The sequence below is a fragment of the Lepidothrix coronata genome, unplaced genomic scaffold (genome assembly GCF_001604755.1).
Source record: "Lepidothrix coronata isolate B3197 unplaced genomic scaffold, Lepidothrix_coronata-1.0 Scaffold3, whole genome shotgun sequence".
NCBI lineage: Eukaryota > Metazoa > Chordata > Aves > Passeriformes > Pipridae > Lepidothrix > Lepidothrix coronata.
This window is the reverse complement of record NW_016690183.1, coordinates 2,710,049-2,736,614: the sequence shown is the minus strand read 5'-3', so window position 1 is coordinate 2,736,614 and position 26,566 is coordinate 2,710,049. Positions and strand designations below refer to the sequence as shown.

The 26,566-nt window shown below is 38.3% G+C and overlaps 1 protein-coding gene across 3 annotated transcripts in view; it reads right to left on the bottom strand.

The window, feature by feature from the left end:
- The window catches only part of ADCY1 (adenylate cyclase 1), a 166,231-nt gene that overhangs the window by 112,946 nt on the left and 26,719 nt on the right, over positions 1-26,566 (bottom strand). For all 3 annotated transcript variants that reach the window (XR_001876164.1, XM_017823085.1, XM_017823098.1), the window contains exon 2: positions 4,397-4,546. Coding sequence is in view for 2 of the 3 variants with exons in the window: in XM_017823085.1 (XP_017678574.1) it covers positions 4,397-4,546 (150 nt within the window). In the remaining variant the exon portion in view is untranslated. The remainder of the gene's footprint in view (positions 1-4,396; positions 4,547-26,566) is intronic.

Here is a 26,566-nt window from a genome sequence, read left to right as displayed (position 1 = left end):
ATATTGATAAGCATGTTGTCAGGCACTCTTGAAATTACTTCTGCATAAGGCTGTGCAAATAACAAATTCCTCGGTTGCTGAATTGAAAGGATAAAAACCCCAGCAAACTGTTATCCATTACCAAAACAAAAGTCCAACATGGTTTGCTTTATTCAAACATAACAATTTTTTCTCTTTCTTCATGAGTACTTGAAATTAAACATAACAGACAAAACCACTGGAGGTTTTCTGCAGGTGTCCTTTTACTCAGAGGTACAGGGGGAAGTCATCATCATCATGGCGAGGCTTCGCGAACGAAGATTTGGGAAGGCTCTATCCACATTTGCTACAGGCACGACAGGGGGAAGTACACATATACAAAATGTGTAATGTCTAGATTAAATTGTTTTGAAGGAGAATCTGAACCCAGCAGGGAATTTGAACTCAAGACATACTAAGCAGCAGTTCAAAGTATTCTGCACTGAGAATCATGGTATCTTTTGTTGACACCTTTTCCCATTTCTGTGAATAGTTATTAATCAAATCTCTGACTCAGTGGTGACCCAGTTACTACTTGCAACCTTAAGGACATTGCCCTAAATTGCAGAAGATACTTGGAATGCATACACATATGCATGCAGACATTTGCACACACAATTCAGCATTGCATAAGAAAAATTTGGCTAGCTGCACATGATCTGGAAGCTCTGCAGACCAACACCAAGGTGCTAGTCTGTCTCCCAGAACCACCATTACTGCAGCAGAATGGCGTTGAACAAGCCACCCTCTCAGCAAAGCTGGCTAGATCAGTTGGGAGTGGCAGGCTTCTGTCTCTGAAGCTAGACACAGAGTGGCTGTCTCAGCCCAGTGCTCCTAACTCCCCTCATTTTTAGTGCTTCTTTCAGTTTCTTACAATAAATCCTGTAATAAACTTAAATTTCATGCATCATAGTGGATGACACAACTATTTCATGAAAGACTGATGCCACCAATAAATACATTTCTCCAGTCCCAATGGTTTGAAAAACTAGATGTCACAATTAGTTTTTAAGATAGCCAATCCCCCATTCTGGAGACTTTACTATTCTCCAGTGGATTTTCCACCATCATTTCTAATTGTGAGCAAGAAAAAAAGTAACATTTAGGAGAGAAAGAAAGAGCTAAACAAGTGACTTGAAAGGTGGTCTTTATTTTGCAAACATATTTTCATGTAGTTACACAATTAAATAACCAGTAAAGATATCTAAGTTGGTTTTGTGGGCTTTGAAGGTTTGCCTGAAGTCAAACATTTTTCCAGCCTTCCTCATATGAAAGCAACAGACATTTTTTACATCAGTCTATGCTGTAACAAGTGTACTTCACCAAGAAATTATATGCTTTATCCCCAAATTCAATGCACGAATGTGCATAGAAATATTGTCAGAGCAAGAGTGGGGGGAATGTGAGTAAGATTCGTTACAAGACTGGCAAGATTGGGGTAGGAAATAGCTTCCAAAAATCAAGAGACCAAACAGGCTACAGTTCTTCAGCTTGGAAAGAGAGATGAGAAGGGTTATAAGAGAAGTCTCTGTTGTGAGTGGCATGAAAGAGGTTACTGTAGGATGATTACTAGTAATATATCACAAAACAAATCAAGTCATCAGATAACAAGTCTAGAACACATAAAAGGAAGTTCTGTTTCACACAGTGCATAATTAGAGTATTAATTAGTACATAATTGGAGTGAAATTCACCACCACAAAACTGTGAGGAGAACAAAACTATACACACGCTGAAAAAGACACTGGGAAAATGGGAGTCTGTAGGTCTTTAAAGACAGTGATCCTGTTGCTTTTCAAGTTAAGATGGCCTCAGAAGTACAATGGTATCACTTCCTTGGAGTATAGCTCTACTTCAAGAGCCACTATGATTGGAATTAATATATGGTGAGCCACAACTTCCTTATTGGTTTCCCCTCCAAGTTAGATGGCTAGCAGGCTCAATCAGCAGCAGACACCTTCTCTCTCTATGCTGAACACATCCCCCATTCCCCATTCCTACTTGCTTCTCTCTTTCTTACTTGGGAAGGGGTGAAGTACTGCCTGGAGGATTGGTTGGGATGACTAACACAGGGAGTCCTCCGGGGAGATAGGTGACAATGCCTTGCTTGCTGTATGGCCAAAGGATGGTCTGGAATTAAGAAAGTGAAAACAGAGAGAGTGCAGTGGAAGTGAGGGGAACGGCTCGGGCACTCTGACTGAGTAGGAACAAAACAAGCATAATTCCAAGGAACAGAACGTACCTCACAATATTTATTCCTAACTGTTTGCTTTGCAGAGGATGGTCTTGCAACTGAGAGTTATAGATAACAAAAGAAGAAGCTTGTCTCAAGTGAATGATTATAATTATTTGCTCATTGTCTAAAACTTATTTTGTTCTTTGCCTTCACTTCAGGTGAAATTGCAGTCTAACATTTGGCAACGTAACAAATGGATGATGCAACCACCATGGCCAATTATTCGTTGTGACCACAGAGAACAGATAACAGGGTGAGCATTACACTGAATTTTAAAATAGAGACTTTCTTTCTCCCCAGCAACACTTTCAAAACCTACTTGAAAATTCCTTCATGAGTCCAAAAAATACTACAACATATTCACTCCTGCTCGTGAAAATAAATTTATCAAAATTGTCACATGGGACTATTACTACAAATGCATCCCATGAGGAGAATTCACTGTAAGTAGGACACAGAGGAAGAAAACTCACATACAATTTCACCTGTGGTATCTGTCTCACACAGTCAACACTTAAGCTTCAGACAGCTGTGTATGTTCAAAGGCCAGGAGAATGTTCTTTCCTTTCCAGTTAGAGACTTGCACAGAAATACCAGTGAAAGGTTTTAGCATTTTGGATTAGAGGTATGCTAATGTAGTGTGAGAGCAGACAGAAAGTATGTTGGTGGCACTTTTGACAGCTAATTAGCATATATCACTACTGTATTAAGTTTTACACTGTGCTGCATAAAGTTAAGTTCACAAGTGTAGGAGAAAAATGTATTCTCTTCCCTGACCTGTAAACTGCATTGGAAGAATCTTTGCAGGATTATTTAGGTATACTATCAACAATAATGGTATTTATGTGTAATATTTTCACTTTCTTGTGTTTCTATATGCATGGATAATATATAAAATAAGACTGCTAACATGCTAACGAGAAACACAAAAATCAATTTTGTTTTCAAGTTGGATCTCAGAAGGAGGTTTTCAAAGGCACAAATGGCAGGCTTGTCTAAATCCCATGGAAATTCACTTATGGCACATTTATGCCTTTAAGAATCTGCAGCTTTGAATTACAAAAGACAGAATTAAACCCAAAGGCTTTGATCCTGATACCGTTTTTACACAGCCAGAAAAGATATGCAGTTGTTCCAAGAGACGTCTACTTATTACAGAGTATGTTCAGGTCATAAAAACTCACGCACTTAATTCATAACAGAAAGTACTTAAGGACCTGGGTTATTCCACACAAAGGAACAGACTTGCTAGAGAAATTGCAAGTGAAGGCAAGTAAAACTGTATGAGGTACAGAAGTTTTGAGGACCCTGACATCTTGTATTACAAGGTTTTAATATCACTTAAGTCCTTTATTGGCATAAGTAACCATTTTTCCATGGAGGTCAATCTAAATATTCCAGCATGACCCTTTATTATCACCTCTACCGAAAGAAAAATCTAGACGAAATCTTACAGACCAACAGATCATGGCAGGTTTAAGCTTCAGACCTGTGAGGAACAACAGCAAGCTCCACAATATAACATTTCTTCTCATTGTTTTGAAATCTGTTTGAAAGCCTGATTGATAACATTGTTTGAAACAAACCTTCAAATTACTAAGGTCATTTTTGAGAAAAGATTGCTATCACAGTTGATTTTGTTATTAGTTATACAAGAATATAATGTATATAATATATACTTGTTATCAATTACACTTAATCAGTTATCAATGCAGCTCCTTGTGCCTAAAATGTTGGCTTTTTTTATAGGTGTCATGCACACACAGAGCCAGAAGAAAAGTATTTACAGCACATCTAGCACCCACCCAAAAACATCTATGTAGATAAATAACCACAATCTTAGATTACAATAGTATGTTAGATTTGACTCAGCCCTAAAATATAGCTTCTCTGGCACTGGAGCTGACAATAGCTGTGGGGTCAGCCTGCACCTCTCTGAGCACTGCAGATAAAGAGTGAAGAGTATGCATGCACTCCAGAGGAAGAGCTGAAGCAGGCGGGGGAAGGCAGCATGCTTCCTTTACAATGCAAATGCGCACAGGCCCTAGCATACACTTGCCAGCAATGTCCTAAGCTTCAGTTCACATAACTACAGTCATGTCAGGAGAAACAGAGAAAAATAAATAAAGTTTAGAAACTGACCTGTTTTTCATTTTCATCCTCCAACCTCAGCCTGTCCTCAATGCAGTTCCTGGCCTGAAGGAATGCCTTCCTCTGAGCCCTTTCTGTCAAAATCCTCACAAAGACCCCATACAAATTTACACTGACAAAAAGGATTGCATTGGCCACGAGCTGTAAGGAAAAAAAAGAAAAATAAACGAATATTTTAAAATACATATTTTTATTTTATATTTCTACTCAGTAAAATATATATTCAAACTGAAACAAAACAAAACTGTTTGACAATTGTGCCTTACTCCTTGCTAGCCGTGTCACTGATACCTCTTCCTGCAGTGAAACAACTACAGCAGCTACCACAAATTCGAGCAAGCAATATTGATAATAGAGAATTTTGCATCTGCTGAAGTTAATTTCTCTTACAATGATCTGTAGCTTATAATATTTATTCATCATAATTTCTTTCATCAGCCCATTGGCAGATCTGTCCACCTAAGGAGAGCAGTATCCTCAGTATTTGTTCAAAATACCCAGAAAACTGAAATTATTTTCCTATGCCTTCATAAAATAAGGATATTATTGGCCCTTTTTTTATACTTGAAAAGCAAGGCACTGACAACCCTGTGACTGAATCAAAATGTATGCCTAGGTACTCCAAGCTTTCATGTTGCATAGTTTGCACTTGGAAAACTGCTTATTTTCCCCTATCTGTACTGTTAGCAACCATACCGTATTTTTTGAGAAATCATCCAAAATATTGTTGATGCCATCCTGCACTAGACCTCTAAGATGGCACTGAGTCCTTTCAAATGATGGCCCTTGGCACAGACCAAGCCCCACCACAATGCTGTAATCAGGGACCATGAATTACTTTGAAGCTACTTCTACGAACAGTGATTTTATGAGACACATAAAAGAACTCAATTGTCCTTCTGTTTTTTTTTAATGTTTTTTACAATATGTGATAAAGTTACTTAACTAACTAAATAACTCAACAGTGGTTTGTGCACAACCTCCCTAAGGCAATCCTGTTCATGTTTCTCACCATATCCCTGATGTCTGAAACATGTCTTCAGATTGCAACTTCTGCAATGCAACGTTTATTTAGTAAGGAGGCAATAAGGCCTGTTTACCCAATATATTTTCAGTCCCATCCTCCCCATTTACTGTAGTGACTATCACAGCATCATAAGGGTTCATGGGACTCAAAAATTCCAAAAATTCAGAAGTGAGTAGGCACATAAATTGACCAAGAGTGGGCATAATAAGAGTAAAGACATTACAGCAAGTAACACAATTGATGTTAAATTTCTATGCACCTAAAATGGCTCAAAAAGACCATATAATTGACATTTGTTTCCTAATTCAAGGTATACATTTCAAGCTAGTACATCTCTGTTGCATGATCTGCTAGTGTAAATTGGAGACCACTGCTCTTGTGTACACAGTATAGTGAGCCAAGCTGTGCCAACAACACAATCAAATTTTAAGAAAATTAAAACTACTGATGCTATAGAGAATACTTGCTAACAGGGCTAGAGCTGAAGGCTTGATGGTAAAGCCAGCATGCCACCATGGTAAGAAAAGATCCAAAATGGTATCCCTGATGTTTTTGGAGAGACTTAGGAAAACGTTTCACTGTACAAAAATAAAAAGGAATTTTCTGTTGAGTGCAGCTAATGTCAATATATATCTCCACTTCTTGTGATCTCAGAATAGTATGGAGAATTGAAAGACTCATTCTGGGTGAGTTCTCCAGATCTTCATGGATTCACAAGTTTTCTCTTACCTTCAAGCCTGCTCATTATTAGTTAACAGGACATAACAACAAATTCCATGCAAACACTTTCACCAGCACAAAATCAAAAGATTACTTGTGACAATAAAAGGAGCTGTGCCTAGCATTAGTGGTTTTTTTTCTCAGTTATCCAAAAAGAAACAATTATCTCACGAGAACTTACACCTGTTAAGAATAGTGTTACAGCTTCCTCTGGAGACTGGAAAAATGCAGGTTCAGGTGTCATGAATCAGATGAATTTTAACCTAACAATCTCATATACCAGTTACTTACATGCCACTTCTGATAATAATATACATTGTAAAAATTTGAAGATGAAATGCAATACACCAGCATATTATTTCAGTTGCAATAATATACACCAGCATATTATTGCAGACTGTTTATGAACATAAACAGTTTATGAACATAAACTGTTTATGAACATAAACAGTCTGCAATTCCTATTCTGCTTTATTTTGCTTGGTCACAGAGAACTGTTTGAGATATATCAATTTTTGCCACAAGATAAAGCCTACCGCAATAAAATGACTGTAGAAATTCCAGTAGAATCCTATTTTTAAAGACATGAATGTGGCCACACTCACCTTATCCCTGCATTTTATCATGCCAAAGTGTAGTGACAACACAGTATTTTAAGTCTAATTCTTAGAAGCACAATGGAATAAAAATAGAAAGGATTTGTAAGGTTATATTCAAAGGCAGTGAAGAGAGCCCACAGAATAAACAGACTTGACCTTGTCAAATACAAAACAGCTGTGAATAACACAGGATGAAACTATCCTTATGTGCGGATATCAGAGTGGCTCAAGACAGAAATAATTACTTCTAGAGACAATAAAAAAAACGTCAACTCTGTTTCTGGTTTTCAACTGGAAGCAGTAAAAGACCATATATTGTAACAATCTGCCAGCTGTTCTGGGACTATCATTACGATTTCACTCAAGCAACAGTGATCACCTGGACTGGGGGTAACCAGTAGGTGGGCTCCTGCCACTTTCAGACTCAGTAGGGTAGGTCATTTTCCAACACGCTTTGAACAGTTTAAGATAAAACAGAGGCTTAGCTGTCAGCTCTGGCCTGCAGGGAATCAGCAAAGTGATAAAGTAAAGTAAAAGATTCATAGATTTCAAAATGTGAGAAAAGAAAGTAGGGCAGATTATCTCCTGAGGTAAGAGTTCCTTCCCTCCACAATCTGTTTCTACTTAATTACTATTTTTCCCCCAATTGTGAACTACATACTACTCTTTCTATGTTCAGATGTGTGCCATTTTCCGGTCCCTTCCATTTTAATATGTAAATATGTATCTCTATATCTACACATATACATACATCTATATATATAACTTTCACACATTATGTGCTGTAATTCCATGAAAGATTGTGAGACTTGCTGTTAAAACTAAGGGACTTTAAAGAGGTACAGAGGCATTCAGAACTGCTGAAGTATCAAGGAATTTAGTTTTGTTATTCCATTATTTACTATACTACTGCTTAGTAGCAAAAAGAGTGCTCTTCAGGTTTCACCACCACCATAATCATCAAAGGAACAATTTCCTTAATGCAACACAAAGTGATTGAAAGACAATTTTATGCAGCAAATTTTCAAACCATGTTACTATCTCAATCCATAATGAGATTACAGGTCAGCCAGAACAAAAAAAAAAAGAAGTATCAGGATCATGAAAGACTGTTTCTAAAATTATTTTCTTTTATTTATTGTTGTCACTGAACCTTGTATTGTGCATTCTGCCTATCTACTGTGCTTCAGTATGAACATCCTGAGCTTTAAGTTTCTCTAGTCCTTTGTAGGTTATGCTCCTGTCACTGGATGATTTTTGGCATGGTTCCTTGTGTGAGGGTGTTACTAAAGGCAGACTTCCAACATAGAGAGCAAATTCTTGTGGGCTGCCTAGTCAGTGAAGAGGGACTGAGAGCTCCAGCAATTATTTCAACCAAATGTCTATCTCTCCCGGTTTTTTCTCCATTAATTTTTTGAGTCTCTGTTTTGGAAGGGAACTTGAACTGTGCAATACAGCAACACCCATCAAGGAGTGAGAAATAATTCTAGCAGTAAGGCACATGTAACATGCCCATGCATACACAGAGCTTGAGGAGTTCAATTAAAGATTTCATTTTTACTCCCCATATTCACCTCCCACTTCTTGAACCTCCCTTGGGATTAGTTGAGAGACTCTTTGAAGAGTCTTTTGAAACTTTTTTCTCTGTTCCAGATAGAATTTATTCTTCACTTCTTTTTCTTTCTAAGCAAGAATCCTGGTATGTGCATTCACGCTTTTTCTCAAACAAATGGTGAAAAATTCTTCTACGGTATTTTTATTTATTGTTTGCCTTTTGAGAGGACTCTGCTTACTCAGCAGACTAATTCTGCTATCAGGTTAAGCAGTTGAAACCTGCAGCTGGTTTTCACTGGGGAGTAGCTTTCTGTTTGTATCACAGAATTGTCTCAGAAAAATGTGGTTATTTCACAGAGGTGTAAATGACTCTTGGATCTGTTGAAAACTTAATTACAAAGTGGTATTCGTACGGATAGATATTGAAATGCTCAACTGAAGTAGACTAAATGAGAAATATAAATTATTAGTGATGGAAACTTCAGGAGACTCCCTCAGAATTTCACTGTGCATTCTAATAGGTGGACTTGTGGTGTGAGTAGGACTGAGAAGGGATGTCAATAGTTACCACTCCCAGAATTACAATTTAGTGGGTAATATCAATATTTGGTTTAATCTGAGAAGCCTGAGTTCTCATGACAACTCATGAAGTAGAATGGAATATCCAGGAAATATGGCCAGCATTTCCAGGTGAAAGTTGAAATCTGCAGAAAAAATAAGATCAGTGCAAGTCCTGTAAGTCTTAACCCTCAGATGCCTGATGAGAGTTATGTTGGGTCTGAATTCTACTTCCAGTTTTCTCTCTTAATTGAATTTTACTGCAAGTAATTTCTGTGTCACTATTGTTGTTCCTGCTATGCTGACAACGTAACATTTAGGCATTTTGTCAAAATACTTTGAGATATGGCAATGAAATATATCATGTTAAAATCTGACTGTCTATTGTGAGGGATGTCTCTAAGGAAAAAGTTGTGAAGAGCTTACAAAAATGAGTCAGTGCTTCCACCATTAAAATCCTTGAAAAGCAAGGCAAGACTGTGCCCTTTATAAAAATCATTGATATAATGAAAAAGAGTTTAAACAAAAGTAGTTTCTTTCTCCTGTTATGGAAAATGTTACCATTAGGGCAGTGCTTTATTTACAGTGCAAGACTGTATAGAGGAGAATGCACAACTGCCTGTTGATCCTGACATGTTTTTTAAGTTTGGTAATTCACTTGGCCAACTCACTTCGAAACTTTTTTGAGAATACTTAATTACTACATCTGCTCCCTCTGATTGCTGAAGTGGTGTAACACAGGAGCTGAGAACTTCTCCTCAGGTCCTGACAGTGTCCCAAAAAGCACAGCTTCCTACCAAAGGAGGCAGCTAAACAATTTCTCTCCAAATAATTGTATTCCCATTTAGATTAAATATTCTTCTTTTATTAAGTTTTTGTCCCAGTTGGCTGGTAGTATATACTAAGGAAATACTGTTCTGCTGTGCTATTCACCATGGTTTGTGCATCCATTCACACCCCTCAGGAATCTACAGAATACTCTAAGAGGGGATTAGTGAGCACTTATTTCAGTGACAATGAGTGCACATGCCACTGTTGAGGAAAAGACGAGTAGCACTGGGATGTCTATAACCATACAGGTAAAGAGAGACTTTTATGATATCTAGGATGCTAGGTCCACAAACCACAGCCAGATTTTCTGAAGTGTATGTGCAGAATGTGTTGTATGTATGTATCGCAGAAATCCACTCTGTGATTACATAAGATACCAAATATTTGTTTGGCTGAAGTTGCAGAGTGCCAGCTTTCTCCTCATCAGTACTCAAGTGTGTGACATGAATCTAGACGTTAATTTCAGTCTCCTATTTTTGAGATTCTGTTGTACCTTTCTTAGGGAATTTCTGAAAGGAAATCACAATTCTATCATTTATACCTTTCAAAATAGCAACAAATTAAATCTTAATTTTGATTTACCAAGACGTCTAGATTTTTTGTTTTATTTTGTTGTTTATTTGTTAGAAAGACAGAAAGAGGCACTTATGCACAAGAATTTTTGTTCTTATCTGATTTTTTTAGTGAAAATAAAAGACAACTGATTTTTAGGGAATAGGAAAAATATCATACAAAAGTATTACACATAATTTATAACAGAGCAGTGATATATGAAATTTTAGAAAAAAGAAATAAAGGACTGGATGGAAAATACAAGCTGAAATACCTTTAAGCATAACTTCTCAATCACTTCAAACCTTTCCAAATAATGAATGACTTCATAAAAGCTGTACTTTGAGGGGAAAAAAAAGAACCGAAACACAAAGTAATATTCTATTACAAGTGGATGGTGAAACCGCAACAATACTGTGTGAAATTTCCCAAGCATAACACTGCACTTCATAAATTTAAAAAAAAAAAAAGGAAAATGCTACTATTTATCTCCATCTCATGCCTGCTTTTATACTTAATTTGTACCTACTGATACACATCTGTGAGTTGGTTATTGGTAATATGTGAGCAATATTAGTTGCTTCTCCTGGTCTCATATTTGTATGCATAAGCCCAGTTGAGGTTAGTATCAACAATCTTCCCATATATCAAACTAGACCTTACAGATAGATAACTAGAGGTTGCTTATACATAAGGTAAGAAACTGTCCAAAGCCCACAGAAGTGCTGGGGCTATTCAGAAGAGAATGTCTGAAAAATATCACACATGAAACAAAAATAATTTCCCAGTCATCCGTGCTAAAGTCTGGATAGACCTGGCTGATCTCTATGGTTTTTCGCTATATGAGAGGCTATGAATGCCTCTCAGAGAAGATATGACAGATATGACATCTCAGCTATAGCTTTCTCTTGCTGTTATATTTTGGTACTGCACTCCAGAGTGTGTAACAGGTTCACAGCACAATACAGACCTTAAACGCAATAATACAGTCTCAGTCACTTCGATCTGTGGAAAGCTGACACAAAGAGCTACCCAGGAAAAAGTGAAAGTATTCTTGTTAATGACTTATATGTCACATTCCACAAATTTCTTAGTGCTGAGAAGAGACAGGCAAATGTTATGTTGTGGTTTAGGAATGGTATTCCTCAATTTAGTGTTCCCATTGAAACACTCAAAACCATATGCTGCTCTCACACTCCCTCCTCCTCCTTCTGCTCCTCCTGGGGCAAGTTGGACAGGAGAATTGGAGACACAAAAGGCAAAGATCATTGGTTCCGATAAGAACGATTTACTGGAAACACCAATGAAATAAGAAATGACCAGTAACAGCAACAACATCAATGACAGAGTGCACAAGAGAGGCAAACATTTCACACACAATTGCTCATGACAGGGAAACCAGCAAAACCCCTGACCACCTGCCACGCCCTTCCTTTGCCCTCAGAAATTATGTGAGGGGATACAGAATGACCTCTGAGACCTAGCCATGCCCCTCCTGGCTACTGCAAAAATCAATAGTGTCCTGGCTGGAATCTGGACAGTTACTTACATTTCTTGCCCAAATTAGCTTTTGCATTCTTTCACAGCGTATTTTGAGCCATCATAGAATAAATAAACCCTCTGTTCAACTGTATACTGGAAGTGTACTAGTGTACACTTCTGTAACTGGGGTAGTTTGCTATGGTTAGGGTTTTTTTGGACATTGCAATTGTTCCCAAGCATTATGAATAGCTGCTATCTATCACAAAATACTTGGAATATGTTGCCAAAGCCATTGCAAACAATTTCTATAGAAATTGCAGCCAATATTTTTATTTATTTATGCACATTATTTACTTCACAGAGTCCAGGTGATCAGCCCCTGAAGCTGTTCTATATCGATCAGAATTCTACAGCTTTTTTTATATTAGTTAGTATAATACTGTCTCATGCAATTACAGCATAGTACAGTAATCTGTTTTCCAAAATTTGTTTGCATTTGCCATGTGCAACACATGGTTCCTTTCCAGTACTTTTTCCCCCACAAGAATTGACCTGAACATCATTTTTTTTTAAGCTGCAGTAGCTAAATACATGAAGATGATGGCATACACAATCCAAGCTAGTCTGAAACCTTTAGTGGTACCATAGTTGCTAGGTGACTGGACCTTCAGATCTTAAGTGCAATTTTTCTTCATTTGAGTTCTGTGCATGGCTGAGAAACTGCATGTAGCAGCCTCAGTCTGGCGTCTGGCTGCTGCAGACAGGAAGTATTTCTTGTCTAGAGTACTGCTCTTAGACTATAGATGCAAAATGAGGCCACAGCTTCAGTTCAGCAAGGAGAGCCACATTTTCAGATTGCTCGTGTAACAAGCCAGGAGGAAGTCTGCCCAGTCTGAGTGGGACAGCCTCCTTCCAAGACTCCACCCATGCTCCCTGAACTCACTGGTGCCTCATGATCCTGTGGCATGGTCTGGTTATACACATAAAATGTACTCCACAATGTCCTTCTTACAGACCTGGCTTACTGAAGAATGGCAGCTCTGAGTTGAGCTCCTGCACATTCCGGCAGCTGGTATGTGTTTCCAGCTTTTCACTCAGGTTCTCTCAGTTGGCAGCTTTAGTTTAGTTGTCAAAGTGTTTTCTGTGAAAATTCAAAAGTGCTCTACAAAGCTTTGCCAACAAGCAGGGCTGGAGTGGAGGGCTCATTCTGCTGCCCAGTAATAGAGCTGGTGACAAAACAGGTGTTTTCCAAGTCTGAGCTCTGCTCTCCAGTGGTTCAAGCTTGGTCTTGTCAAGCCTAGAAACTGTGCTACTGGGTATGAGGTACTATTCCCAGGGCTTATTATACATGCTGCACAGCACTGCACCATCTATTTGCTACTGAAATGGTGGTCTCCTGTGCTGTACACAGGCTATTTCTAAAGAGAACTTGAATTTTACTCCTGGAAGGTTGGGTACATAAAACCTAAGAAACGCAACACCTATCCTTAAAACCTTTAAGTGCTTTTTTCGGATTTAGCTTTGCACTATTTTTTAGAGGTCTGGGAGACAGCCATGGATACAAGCAGGTTCCCAAGTCATTATATGTCAGTATAATCACAAACATATCACAGATGAGAAAATAAACACAGATTAAGGTCAAGCAGCTGCCCAAATATTACACTGTAATGAACTCATGGTCAGGAAATCATACTGAAACACATTACTGAGGATCCTAGATAGTAAAATCAAGTCATTATTGGTGACCCAAGTAGTGTCAGTTACACATTTTTCATATCAAGTACAGAACGTCATATTTCTTTTAGGCCACTAAAAAAAGTTTGCACAAAAAATGTCTATAAGTATACAGAAGTCTTCTAACAAATCACCTCCAAATTAAATTGAATGACTGAGCTGTGAGACCTTGGTTCTCTCTCAAAGCTGAAACACCTGGTCCTTTTCCAGATGAATGAAACCAGACAGATAAAGAGAGGAAAAAGTGCATATGCTGTTGCCCAGGCTGTCTGTGCACTGTTAAGTGAAAACATGACTGCATTAGGACTAAACTGATCTCAGTTGGTTTCCCCTTGCACCAGAAAGATTGCCTGCTAGACCTGACAAATGTCCTCTTGTATCGCTTTTTTTTTTTCAACTCCATGCAGACAGTTGAAGCAGTTGGTGAATGATGTCACTTCTGGTCAATTGTCCTGAAAAGATGAAAGTGTTTGCCTTGAGGAAACCATGTTCTATTACACAAAGCCTGGTTACTTTTCTCCTATTGTGCTTTACAACTTGCAAGAGCTGTCTCTACAGATAATAAGATTTTTACTCTGCAGTCATTTAAACTACAGTATCTTCTGTCAGTGTCAGCGTTTGAGAGCTTTAATACTGTCAGAGTTGCAAAGGAGCAACTTAAGAAGAGATGGAGAGTGCTAGCCATTTTCTTATTCAACTTTGGAAATTACTTTTGCAATGAGAAACCAGCTACACAGTATGTCACTAATCAACTGATCAAAAAGAAATTGATGAAAGATGTAAAAAAAAATATTCCAGTCACATTTGCACTTCATGGACAGACTCATTAAGAAAACAAGAGACTATACCTCTGCTGAATGATTGTATTTAACAAATTATTTTATCAGTCTATTATTTCAAAAGAAGCTGAAAAAAATCTAAAGATTTAGGATCAAAGTACCAAACTCTACTAATTTTCAATTAGTGATCTTAAAAAAGTCAAATTTATTGTTGGAATCTCTATGTGGTAATGATTAAAAATAGTCTGAGTGTGTGAAAAAATGGAGGCATGATTCTGTGGTTGGGAATTTGGGTAGTGTTCCAAACTGATTCATACAAACCTCATTGCTGGATCAGAACCTTAGAAATAATAATACGCTAATTTTGTGAGCAACACAGTGCTTTTAAAGACATATCATAAGGGCACAAGATTAATAAATTCTTGCACTATATGATCTTCTTGTCATGTGTACATTTTCTGGTTCTGTTTTAATGTAGCATCATTTTAATGAAAAAAAAGATTTTGGAAAAAAAATCACAATATTGTGAATACCAATCACTTAAAAACGCTGAGTTGAACTGCAGAAATAAATCAAAGTATTAACTCACAAACCTTGAGGAGTGTAAGAGATAACAGGATATAAATCAAGAATGGTTTTGGAAGAGGAGGATTAAATGGGAGAAAAGGGAAAACAAAAAAAAGAAAGAAGTAAAATAATGAGAAAAATGGGAACTGAAACATGCCTACTCTGAGCAGAAGAGCAGAAAAATAATAAGGGGGCTAAAATTTCAGATATGATACCAAATCAGTACAATCTTGAAGACCATGCTATTTTTATTCTTCCTTTTTCTTTTGTTTGGTGTTTGGATTTTTTTCCTATTTTAATTTTCATTTTCTGCCTATGTTATATTTTGTTCTTCTGCATTAGGCAGAGGTTTGGGATATCTTTTATTTGAATGAAAGAGATAGGTAAAGATTTTGGACTGCTTTTCTTTGAATTGTGAATGAGATACCTTCCTGGTTTTTGGGGTTTTTTAGCTCCTATACCTAATAAAATTCTCAGAAACTCATCCCAACTTTCATTTCAAGTCCTCCTTCCTATAAACTGCCTAGTGGGTCTATTTCCTGCTTTGAATGTCTTGTCAGTTCTGGTTAGCTTAAGATGGCCCATCAAATTAAGATCATGCAATCTTAAGATAAATGGTGCTATTTCCATGTACATCTTATAAAAGATTGCAAACAACAGAATTTTATGCCCTGGAAAAGACAAGAGTGAAATTTAACCAAATTATTGAGAACTCTGAACATTTCTTCTCCTGCTTCAAAATAAATGAGAAGGGAGAGACAATATGTTAAGGCCCAAAGCAAGCTGTTCACTGGTAACAAAATACTGAAAGTCAATTGTAACTACTGCAATATGTCAAATTATGTCATATTACATCTTTCTTAACTGTCCACAAATCCCCTTGTAAGGGTTTGCCGATTGTACTCTTTATTGTGCAAAGAAACAAAGAAATAATAAGTATAGAACAGGGCATGTACTCTACAGAGCTCCTGTATTTTTGACACCTTCTGGTGCAGGCTTTGCATGTTGTCTGCCCCCAAAGCTGCAAAATAAATCCAGGACAGTATTTGACTATGGTTACAACAGCAAACAAAATGCCCAACAGGTCTGGACCTGTAGTTGGAAAGAGGTAGTGGTCAGGATGCCCACACTAGGTGCATTTTGGGAGAGGTTACTTTGGATCAGCTCTAGTTAGCACACTTTCCACTGTAGTTTATGGTCTTAAAAACACAAGATGCATTACGAGAACACAGACAAAAGAATCAGGCTTTTTATTCCCTCCACATACCCCCCACTCTTCCCAGTACAGCAAAAAATAGAGATTACTTTTTTGAAGTGATCCACTGCCCTATAAGTGTCAAAGGACTTCTATCATTAAGACTGCACAGGTAGAGAAAAAGATGACACATCACAGAGGTATGTGTTGAATGATACTAAGTGTAAATGTGTTTAAGAGGAGTTCATAATAAAAACAAATATAGTACTGTAGGTTATACTCTGTGTATAAGCAAGCTAAAATATACAGAAAAGTCTGAGAAATGCTAATTACTTCACAGCAAAGCTTTGATGCCTAAAGAAAGATTAAAATATTCATTACCTAGTCTTTCAATAACTTGTCAACCATTTTAATATTTTCTAATGTTTGCTGACAGTTGTAGTAGTTTTTAAGTAGTTCCTATACTAAGTAGTTCCTAAATCATTATATAATGATGTCAGAAACAATCCTGGAAATTACAAGTCTGTAAAAAGAGATTTAAAAAAGGTATGTGGTACTGAATTAAAGCTACATAATAATTATGCAACATTTAGAATTTTTTTTTTTACCAGAAATTCAAGTAAGTAAACATTATTTCACACTATTCAATATTACACTACAGCTTCTCCATTTTTTTATTTTTTTTTAAATTTATGTACTTAAGAATAAAAATATATTTTTGCAGCAACTGCATAATACTAGTTATATTAATTTTTATGACACTGAAAAGAGTTGTGCATATTAGATTGTTCTAATGAAAAGTTTGCTTTAATATTATGATTAATAACAATTTTTATGCATGTTTTGAAATGTGGTTAAAAAGAATTAAAAAAAAATCTTCTATGTCAAACCCTACAAAAATTTTCTTGGGTGATTGCCCCAATGGTCTGACAAAGTGTCCACCGTAGCAGCTCATACACTCTTCTGTGAAAAATCCTAACTTACGCAGATTCATTAGTGATAGTTCTCCTGCCTTCAGAACTAAATACCAGTGATCTGATCCTAATTCTCTCAATGAAGTCATCTGAAGTACTTAGAAGAACACCAAATACTGCATTGTGGGATACATAAAAGTTGAGGTGATAGTGTAAATTCAGTGAAGACTCTTAAAATATGGAGTGTTGAATTAGTAATTTTGGAACAGGATGAATTCTTGTAAGCAGGATGAACTTCACCAAAATATAAAATTAGTGAAAACAAAACAAAAGAACTGGAGAGTTTTGAGAAGCTGGAAGATCACACAATTCAAGACTTCACATCCTTAGCAGGTGATGTAACAAAAAAATGACTTAAACTAAGGACAGTTGCATGGATAAACAATGAAGCAAATAAAACAATGAAACAAATAGCTTGAACCAATCAAGTCCCATCTAACCAGTGTAGCAAGTAGGTATCAGAACAAATGGGTGTGTGCTTCTATGCTGATACAGAAGGAGGAGCTGGACTGAATTAAAACCAAGTAAGATATATCATGTCAGAAGGATACAAAAAAGAAAATATTCAGTGGGTCACTGTATTTCCAAGGTGCAAAATACACAAGAAAAAGAGAACAGAGGAAAGGTCACAGAAGTGGTGCTATGAATTCAAGGAAGGATGCATCCCAACCAGGTGATTAATTTAACTGCATCAGGATGTAACAGAATCTCCATGGATTAAAATTTTATACTTATGTAAGCAAACCATATTCATAGGGCAATACTATCACAGCCTGAGGAGGATGGAATGAGGGAATAAAGTTCATTCACCTGGCAGCTCTCAGAGAAGGTATTGCCTTAGAATATGAACTAATGGGATGCTCTTGTCATTCCCATGCAGACTCAGTAACTGTTGCACTGGGCCATGAAACTAAGGCAAACGTTGAGACTCCATAAATGACTGCTTCTCGAAGCAGCTAAATGGGGAACTAACAGAAAGAGAAGCACTCCTAAATGTTTTTATGACCTAATACTTGGTTTGAAAAGTAACCGTCAATGTACAATGTAGAAGTAAGCACAAAGCACTTAGAGCTACCCTTGCAGGGTAAAACGAAAAAATAAATCAAAACAAGCAAACCAGAAAATCTACAGTAGTTTGATTCCAGAAGGAGGAACTATTTTTATTTACAAGGAACAGGGAATCTCTCTTTTATTGAATTATCAGTGAAACAGATTCTAAAACAAATCCCCAAATGAGGGGGATCAGATTTCTGGGTCCACAGCTGTAGGAATCCTAGCCATTCCTGCAAAAATCTGGTGTGTCATTACCAAACTATTGGTTTTATATTAGGCAAAGTGATAAAAACTGTGAAAAACAACAGACTCTGTAGGAAAAGAAGAGCCAGGGGAAAGGCAATGCAATGCTTTTAGAGGAAAGGTATGCCTGTGAACATGAAGTCTGTCTCAGTAGGTATTTTTATTTAAAAATTTATCTGAACTAACAACAGCAAAAATCGCAGGAACACTACTTCTGTTCCCTTTTAGGCATCTCCAGCATCTATCAGTATATTTCATTGAGTCCAAATGCCAGCTAAAACTCTAGTCAGAGACAAAATCCATGATGTTCATACAGAGTTCTGTCAACTTTAGAGATATAACCCTGCTCTTTACATTGAGACATTAACAATTGCCCCAATGCAATTACTTTGACTGTCTCTAAAAGCCCAAATGCATAGTCTATAATCAGCAACATAGTCATAGAATCAACTGGGTTGGAAAAGACCTCTGAGATCATCAAGTCCAGCCCTATAATGACCTAAATTCTGCCAGTAGTCACTTCACACAATCTGAGTTACTTATGTATCTACATGAAAGTCAGAATGATAGCATGCTTTCTGCTTTAGTACCTTAGGCTTCCACACAATATTCTGAAGACTTAGCTACTACACCTATGTTACTATTGCCAGCCTATCTACATGTCTCTAATATTTTTAAAGTTATTTTAAGCTCTGGCTTGTATAATGTTGCATTTGCTATATTGCTTTCCTTTGGCATGTTGGGGGAAAAAAAACCAAAAAATCAAACACATTCTTTAAAAGAGGCAAATTTTCATTTTGAATAACTAACAGGCCTATTTTGATAGAATTCACTAAACACAAGAACTGAGATTCAAGTTTTTTAAAGAACTCTAGATAACTTTATTCATGTTAATATATATTTGTCAATCATGGCTGGGCTTCGCGAATGAAGATTAGGGAAAGGTCTCTACCCACGTTTGACACAAGCGCGCTGGTGGCTAAAAAAGCCAATACGAGACAGGCATGTCCGATTACAAAAGGCACAGCAGAAAGACTCCTTAGGTGGTAAATTCTGCAAGACACGATTCTTTCTGCTTTGTCTTTTCTCCTCTAGAGTGATCCTGTGTGCATTCTCAAAGGCATCAGCAGTGTTATAGATGGCGTGTCTCCAGGCCTCGCGATTGAAGGCCAGAGTAGACCAGTTATGATGATCAATATGGCCAAGGCTGAGATGTTGTTTCAGGGAGTCCTTGTATCTTCTCTTCGGGGCTCCTCTCTTGTGGCAGTCGGTGGCAAGTTCACCATAGAGCAGGATCTTAGGGAGGCGGTGGTCCTTCATCCTTGAGACATGTCCTGCCCAATGCAGCTGTGTTCTCAGCAACATGGCCTCAATACTTGTGACTGCTGCTTGTTCTAGAACAGATGTATTGGTTATATAATCTGACCAGTGGATGTTTAGGATTGTACAAAGGCAGCGTTGATGGAAACGTTCTAGGAGTCGCAGGTGGTGGCGGTAGATGACCCATGACTCAAATCCCTATAAGAGAGTAGACAGCACTATGGCTCTGTAAACACTGATCTTGGTACTTTTCTTCAAGTGTTTATTTTTCCAAACTCTTTTATGAAGCTTTCCGAAAGCACTATATGCCTTTGCTAACCTGTTGTCTATCTCCCCGTCAACCTTACCATCTGAGGAGATGAGGTAATTAAATTGCTGGACTGATTTGAGCACTGATTCGCCAATGGTGATAGGGGGATGATGGAAGACTTCTTGAGGTGCAGGTTGATAGAGAACTTCTGTTTTCTTTAAACTGACTTCCAGCCCAAAGAACTCAGCAGCGTCTGCAAAGCAGGATGTTAAACACTGCAGAGCTGCTTCTGTGTGGGGAACAAGGGTGGCGTCATCAGCATAAAGCAGCTCCCAGACAAGATGGTTTAAGGTCTTGGTGTGGGCCTTCAGTCGCCTTAGGTTGAATAGGCTTCCATCCGTATGATATCGAATGTAGATACCGTCCTGATCATTGAGGTCTGCTGTGACCCTTAAGAGTATCATGCTGAAAAAGATTGTGAATAGGGTTGGTGCGAGAACGCAGCCTTGTTTCACGCCATTCATTATTAGAAAGGGCTCAGAAAGTGCATTGCCATATCTGACTTGGCCGTGTTGATCCTCATGGAGTGAGATGATCATTTTAAGGAACTTGGGGGGACAACCTAAGCATTCCAAAATCTGCCATAGACCTTTCTTTCCTGCTCACAGTATCGAAAGCCTTGGTGAGGTCAACAAAGGTTACATAGAGACCTTTGTTCTGTTCCCTACACTTCTCTTGCAGTTGTCTGAGAACAAACACCTTGTCTGTGGTACTCCTGTTGGCTCTGAAACCACATTGGCTTTCAGGTAGAATCCTTCTGCTATAGCGGGTATTAGTCTGTTCAAGAGTATTCTTGCCAGGATTTTGCCAGCAATGGAGAGCAGAGTAATACCACGGTAATTTGAATAGTCTGATTTAATACCTTTCTTCTTATACAAGGTGATGATGACTGCATCTCGAAGATCTGACGGTAGTTTGCCTAGTTCTCAACAGCGTAGTAAGAACTCGTGAAATTTAGCATGGAGTGCAAGGCCCCCATGTTTCCAGACTTCAGGTGGAATTCCATCAACCCCAGCTGCCTTGCCAATTTCACCTGCTGTATGGCCTTGAGGGTTTCTCCTAAAGTGGGGGCAGTATCCAATTCATACTTCACCGGTTGTTGTGTGAGGGACTGAATGGCTGTGTCTTGGACTACACAGTTGGTACTGAAAAGGGTCTGAAAATGTTCAGACCATCAATTCAGAATGGAGGTTTTATCTGTAAGAAGTGTTTGACCATCAGTGCTGAGTAGAGGACTTTGAGCTTGGTATGTAGGCCTGTATGATGTTTTCAGGGCCTCATAGAAACCTCTGTGATCACCTGTGTCAGCGCACAATTGAGTTTTTTCAGCTAGACTGATCCAGCACTTGTTCTGGATGTCACGGAGTTTCTGTTGGAGTTTGCTGCATGTAATGCGAAAGGCTGTTTTTCTTGAGTGACAGGATGGCAGTGCAAGGTGTGATTGGTAGGTGGTTCTCTTCTTCCTCAACAATTCCTGGATCTCTTGATTGTTTTCATCGAACCAGTCCTTGTTCTTTTTGAGGGAGAACCCTAAGGATTCTTCAGAGGACTACTGGATGCTGTTTTTAATATGGTGCCAGAGTGTTACAGGAGAGGTATCTGAAGTCCACCACACCCATGTGATGCCCAGCGCAGAATTCCAAACAGACCATCGACCAGTGCGCTGTAAACTTAACCTCATTCTTAAATGCAAATCTAAAAGGGGCAGTATCCCAAGGAGGAGACTCCAAGTTAACAATCTCCAATCAGCCACAGTGAGACACAAATTCCAGGCTAATCTTCAAACTAGGCTAGATAACCATTCCTCAAATATATTTGTAATTGTGTTAAGATTATATAAATTATATACAATAACACCCTTACAGACCTGTGCTAAAAGGGACAGTGAGTGAGACATTTTTCCACTGTAAGGCACTGTGTAATGAGCTCAGTGTAGAAAATACACCAAGTAATTACATTTTTGCCTGCCCAAATTATCCCCATAAATTCAGTTGATTATAGGAATCTTCCAGCTATTAAGCAACTACTGTGTTTCACCTCAAGTAGCAGCTTTTCAGCAATACACTAAGCATAATAATTTCTCTAAGTCTTACAATGCTTTCGAATGGACCAATACATCTAACTCATCACCTGTATAATTGCAGAATTAATGAAACCTAGCTATTGCTGCCTCTGGTAATACAACATTATGCAGCAGCTATTCATGACTGCTGTCCTTTGAGGGACTGGTAAGGATTGCCATTGGTTATCTGGTTTTTTTTAGTAAGCAGTGAATGCATAATCTGGCATGGCACGACTACTGATAGAAGTAGGATACTATAAGTGGATCAATAATTTGATCTAGCAATGCAACATTTTAGCAAAAAACAAATTGGTTTGTTTAGTGAGTTAGACTTCTTTGCACAATTCAAATAGAGAACCAGACACCAACACCCTTCAAAGGTCATAAGGTTGACCAGTGCTTGGATGTTTCCTGAGCCCAGCACAGTCTGCAAAAACAACACCATCTGAGCTCTGAAAAACTCTTTATCCACAGAAGTGCAGTATCTCTATTTGAGAGACTTGAAACTCTCTCTTCAGAGAGTTTATCCCTCCAGGTGCAATATTGTGCTGCTGTAGCTGTATTGCTTCTGGTTTCAGTATTTGAACAGATTCTTTAAGCTCTGCACCATGTCCTCATTAGTGCTGCTACACACGCATTAAATGGAAAGTGGAGGGGGGGGAGAGCACCAAGGCAGCTTGGGCCAGCTGAAGCAGATGCTACTTTCTGCTGACTCTTTTTCCAGTCCTGTGTCAGCAGTCACAAGTTTAACTGGCTCTGAGAACTCTCCTGGCCAAAAATAACCCATCATATACAAACAATCTTATTTTTCAAAATTCTGCCCCTTGAAAGATCACATGCTTTTTCAACAGTAAGCAACATGAGAATCACTGCATGGAAACATGTTCCAACTAAACAAAATTAGTTAAGCAAGATGCCACAGATATTGTTATTAAATCATAAAATGTTGGTCCTGGTTATTTCCACGGGGAGGCAGGTGACAATTATGTAGGTGCTGACTTTAAAGATGCTTAGTGCATTTAGTTACAGTGGCAAAAAAAAATAGAAAAGGAACTTCAAAAGTCAAGTTTATTTAACAGTACAGGTACAAAATAGTAAGGTGGAGTGAATACTTTGCTAAGCCTCAGCTCTGTCAAGAACATCCACCTCAGGAGAATAGTCCATTCTAATTCTAAACCTGGCAGTGATTTCTTAGGCATTTGGTCCCCCAACAGCACAGGTCTCATCCATGCTTCCCATGTAGAAACAGGTATGGCAGGCAAATACCTCCAGCCTCCAGACAGAAACCAACTGTGGACTAAGTAAAGTTGGTACTGTGTACCAACTATACTAAGTACAGTAACTGTCTACTGCTACTGTGTAGTCTGTGGAGTGGGAAAGTTTTGGATCCACTGCACTGGATCCACATTCTGAAAGGTTCTAAAGGCTCTCCTGTGATGCCTTAAGCCCCTAATGGTTTTTTTTATTTCTCTAATATTTGTAAGACTTGTAAGCTTTATAAGTAGTAGAAGTAGACTCTAAAAGCAGCAACCCTCCCTCCTTTGTCCCTTGTCCCTTATCCCTTTCCCTCTAGCACCCTTGTTTACACATTCCTTAACCCTCTTACCCCATTCTATGCTCCCTGTATCAATCCTACTCTCGAATACAGCAGAAATGTTTAGTCTTTTGTCAAGTCAAGGCCTGGATTGTTGGCAAAACAGCATATCAGGGCCTAAACCACAGAATACGGTCAAGAATTAGGTAATTATGTACCCTTTGTGCTCTGATGATGGTGAAGATGGGATGAACAGGGGGTCCCAAAAAGCCCCCCAACTCATTTTCAGGGGGTAGACCCGGGGCGATCCAGAGTAAAGGCCACAGGGTGGACACATCTGGGATTGGATGGATGGTATTATAAAATGTAACATCTCAGGCATGGCCAGCGTGCATCTTGTAACATCTTAGCCTTGGCAAAATAAACCCTTTCTTATCTCACCCCTAATTAACTGCTCTGGAGATTTTTTTCAGCACTTAAATCCCACAGCAACAGCTGGTGGCCCCTATGGGGAACGAACCCGCGACCTCGGCTTAAGGCATCACCTGAAAGATCCTAAATATGCGGGAATGGAAAACAGTTAACTATAAGGAGAAAAAGCAAACTGTATCAGAGCTGTAGTCTGAAGGCTACAGTAGAAAGCTTTGGGAAATTGCACAGAACTAAGAGTATAAGAGAGAAAAGCTAAGTATTTCCTTAAAAACAGGTAGGTGTTTCTGGGAAGAAAGCTGGGAGAAGGAACATTAGGTTTTCAGTCTGTTGGGGTTATTTTTGTTGGTTTTTTTTTTTTTCGTGAGGGTGTTTTATCCCCAGCTGAAAACAGAGGGAATTCCATTACTGGATTTCAGGGAAGAATATGGCTGGGCCCAAAGTAGAAATAAATCTATGAGGTAATATTTTACTTTTTTCATGAAAGTTCTAAATATTTCATACTATTATTGTAAACCATATGCATGTAAAGTGTGGCCGGAACAGAGAGATTTCTCTGAAAAATTTTTCCTGCACTCTGTAGGCCTTGCTTGCCATGATTTTAGAAGTGACAAGCGGTGTATTGTTTATACTTACAGACTGTGTGAAAATATGCAATGTTTATACTTGTTAGCTGTGTGTCTGATTATAAGGTTTGAGAACATAGTATGTTTATAGTAAGAAAGCCCTGAGAAACTGGAGATAATGAAACACCTGCAGATTTCGGAAAGCCCCTAAAGGCAGATTAATTAGGAAGGGCTTTGCATGCCAAGAATGATTTCAGGTCACGTGGACAGAACATCAGGTCCAATGAACTGAAGACATTAGACGCGTGCACAGACGGAGCTATCCAATCACTGTGTTGTGAGCATGTACCCTGAACAAACTAAACTGTATAAAAGTTAACTGATTTAAATAATAAATTGGACATTGCTTTGATCACATTGATCGTTTGCTTTGTCTCTGTACCTCCTTATCGACAATAAAGTGCCTTCCTAATAATGGTAGGCTATACTATAATATTCATGATGATGTTTACAGGTTCAGTGAAAATACAGTAAAAGATCTTAAATTACAGACGCAAGTATTGGAAGGCTACCATCAAGTCTGCAGTCATGAAGCCACAAGTAAAAAATACAGTTACAAACAAAGAAATGTTCCTGTCCATGCTCTAAGCATAGATAGACAGACAAGCAGTAGACAGCCTGCCTATTTCTAAGACCTAAAAGACAGACGGACAAGAATGATACTGCCAGTTAAGTCATGTTCATTTGAAAAATCCAGTCACATAACTAAAATCCAAGATCCACAGATCAATCATCCAATATAGATGATGGAAACAGTATTGGTATGAGCCACCTAGGAAAGAAGGCAAGTCAGCCATCCCTTTCTGGAACTGACAGAAACGAACAGACCAGCTAACCACAGTGCCTGGTGACAGGGGCCAAATCACCACAGAGATCACATAAAGAGTTAAGAAGTGAAACAGTCAAACCCAGAGTTCCCAGATGAAGTAATTCTTCACAAAAGATCAAAGCTCAAAATCAATTTTTTTAGCAGTTGCTGAAGGTTATGAGTATCATGCAGTATTTTGATGACATTTTTCTATTTAAATAAGCACCCCAGGAGAGGAGTACAAAAATCAAATGTCTCTTGCAAAGAGACACAGTTCCAATTCAGCAATATTTAATTCGACTGCTGTGCAACTTTTATTAAAAAACACCACAAACCCTTCACTTTTTCCCACAGCTCCAGCTTTCTTTGTCGAACAGCAGGCAAACCTGCTGAGGAATTCAGATGTATTGTGAAACAGAGCCTGGCTTGGAATCATTAAGAAAGCTAATGTCAGGTCCACCAACTCTGGCATTAAATACACAAGCTATTGTTTTTTCATATGCAGTTAGAAGTAGTTGATGGAGCCTAGGACAAAATATCACCAAAATATCACGCAAGAACTTTGTGGTTTTGCCTTTATCAAATACATGAGTATTCATCTGACTTCTTTGAGACAAGAGACAGTTTCTGCACCCGGGCTTCCAAGAAGGATGCAGGCATCACTGCCCTGATGATAAAACTGACTGAATGAATTTAGCAGCTCAAGTGACAGGTTTTCTCTATTGCACAGACCCTGCTCAGCAGTTCGAGGAGTGAGAAAAAAACAAATCGAACCAAACTACTGGTGGAACAGACTGAGCCAGAGAGAGCCAGGCAGAGGACTCTTGAGGCTCTCAAAAGCTATCACTGGGAATAGTGGCATGCCATGCTCTGCACATTAAGTTGGAATAATAATATACTGAAAAACATAAGGTGTCTTCTACTCCTATCACCTAAAAGAGAAGCCATTTACAGAGTAACAAGATATGGGACAGGGACTTTGGCTGACCTGCAAGTAGTGGCTAATGCACACCTGGTAGCTATACACATCCCCTGCATGTGTATCACTGCACAGAGAGGTGTGAGACGCTACCTCTGAAAAAAACAAGTCATTTCACACTGTTTTCTATAGCCAACATGACGTTTTCACTGTGGAGATATTTTATGCATATATACAAATATATAATAGAATCATGAAATGCCACTGTGATAAACTACATTGCAA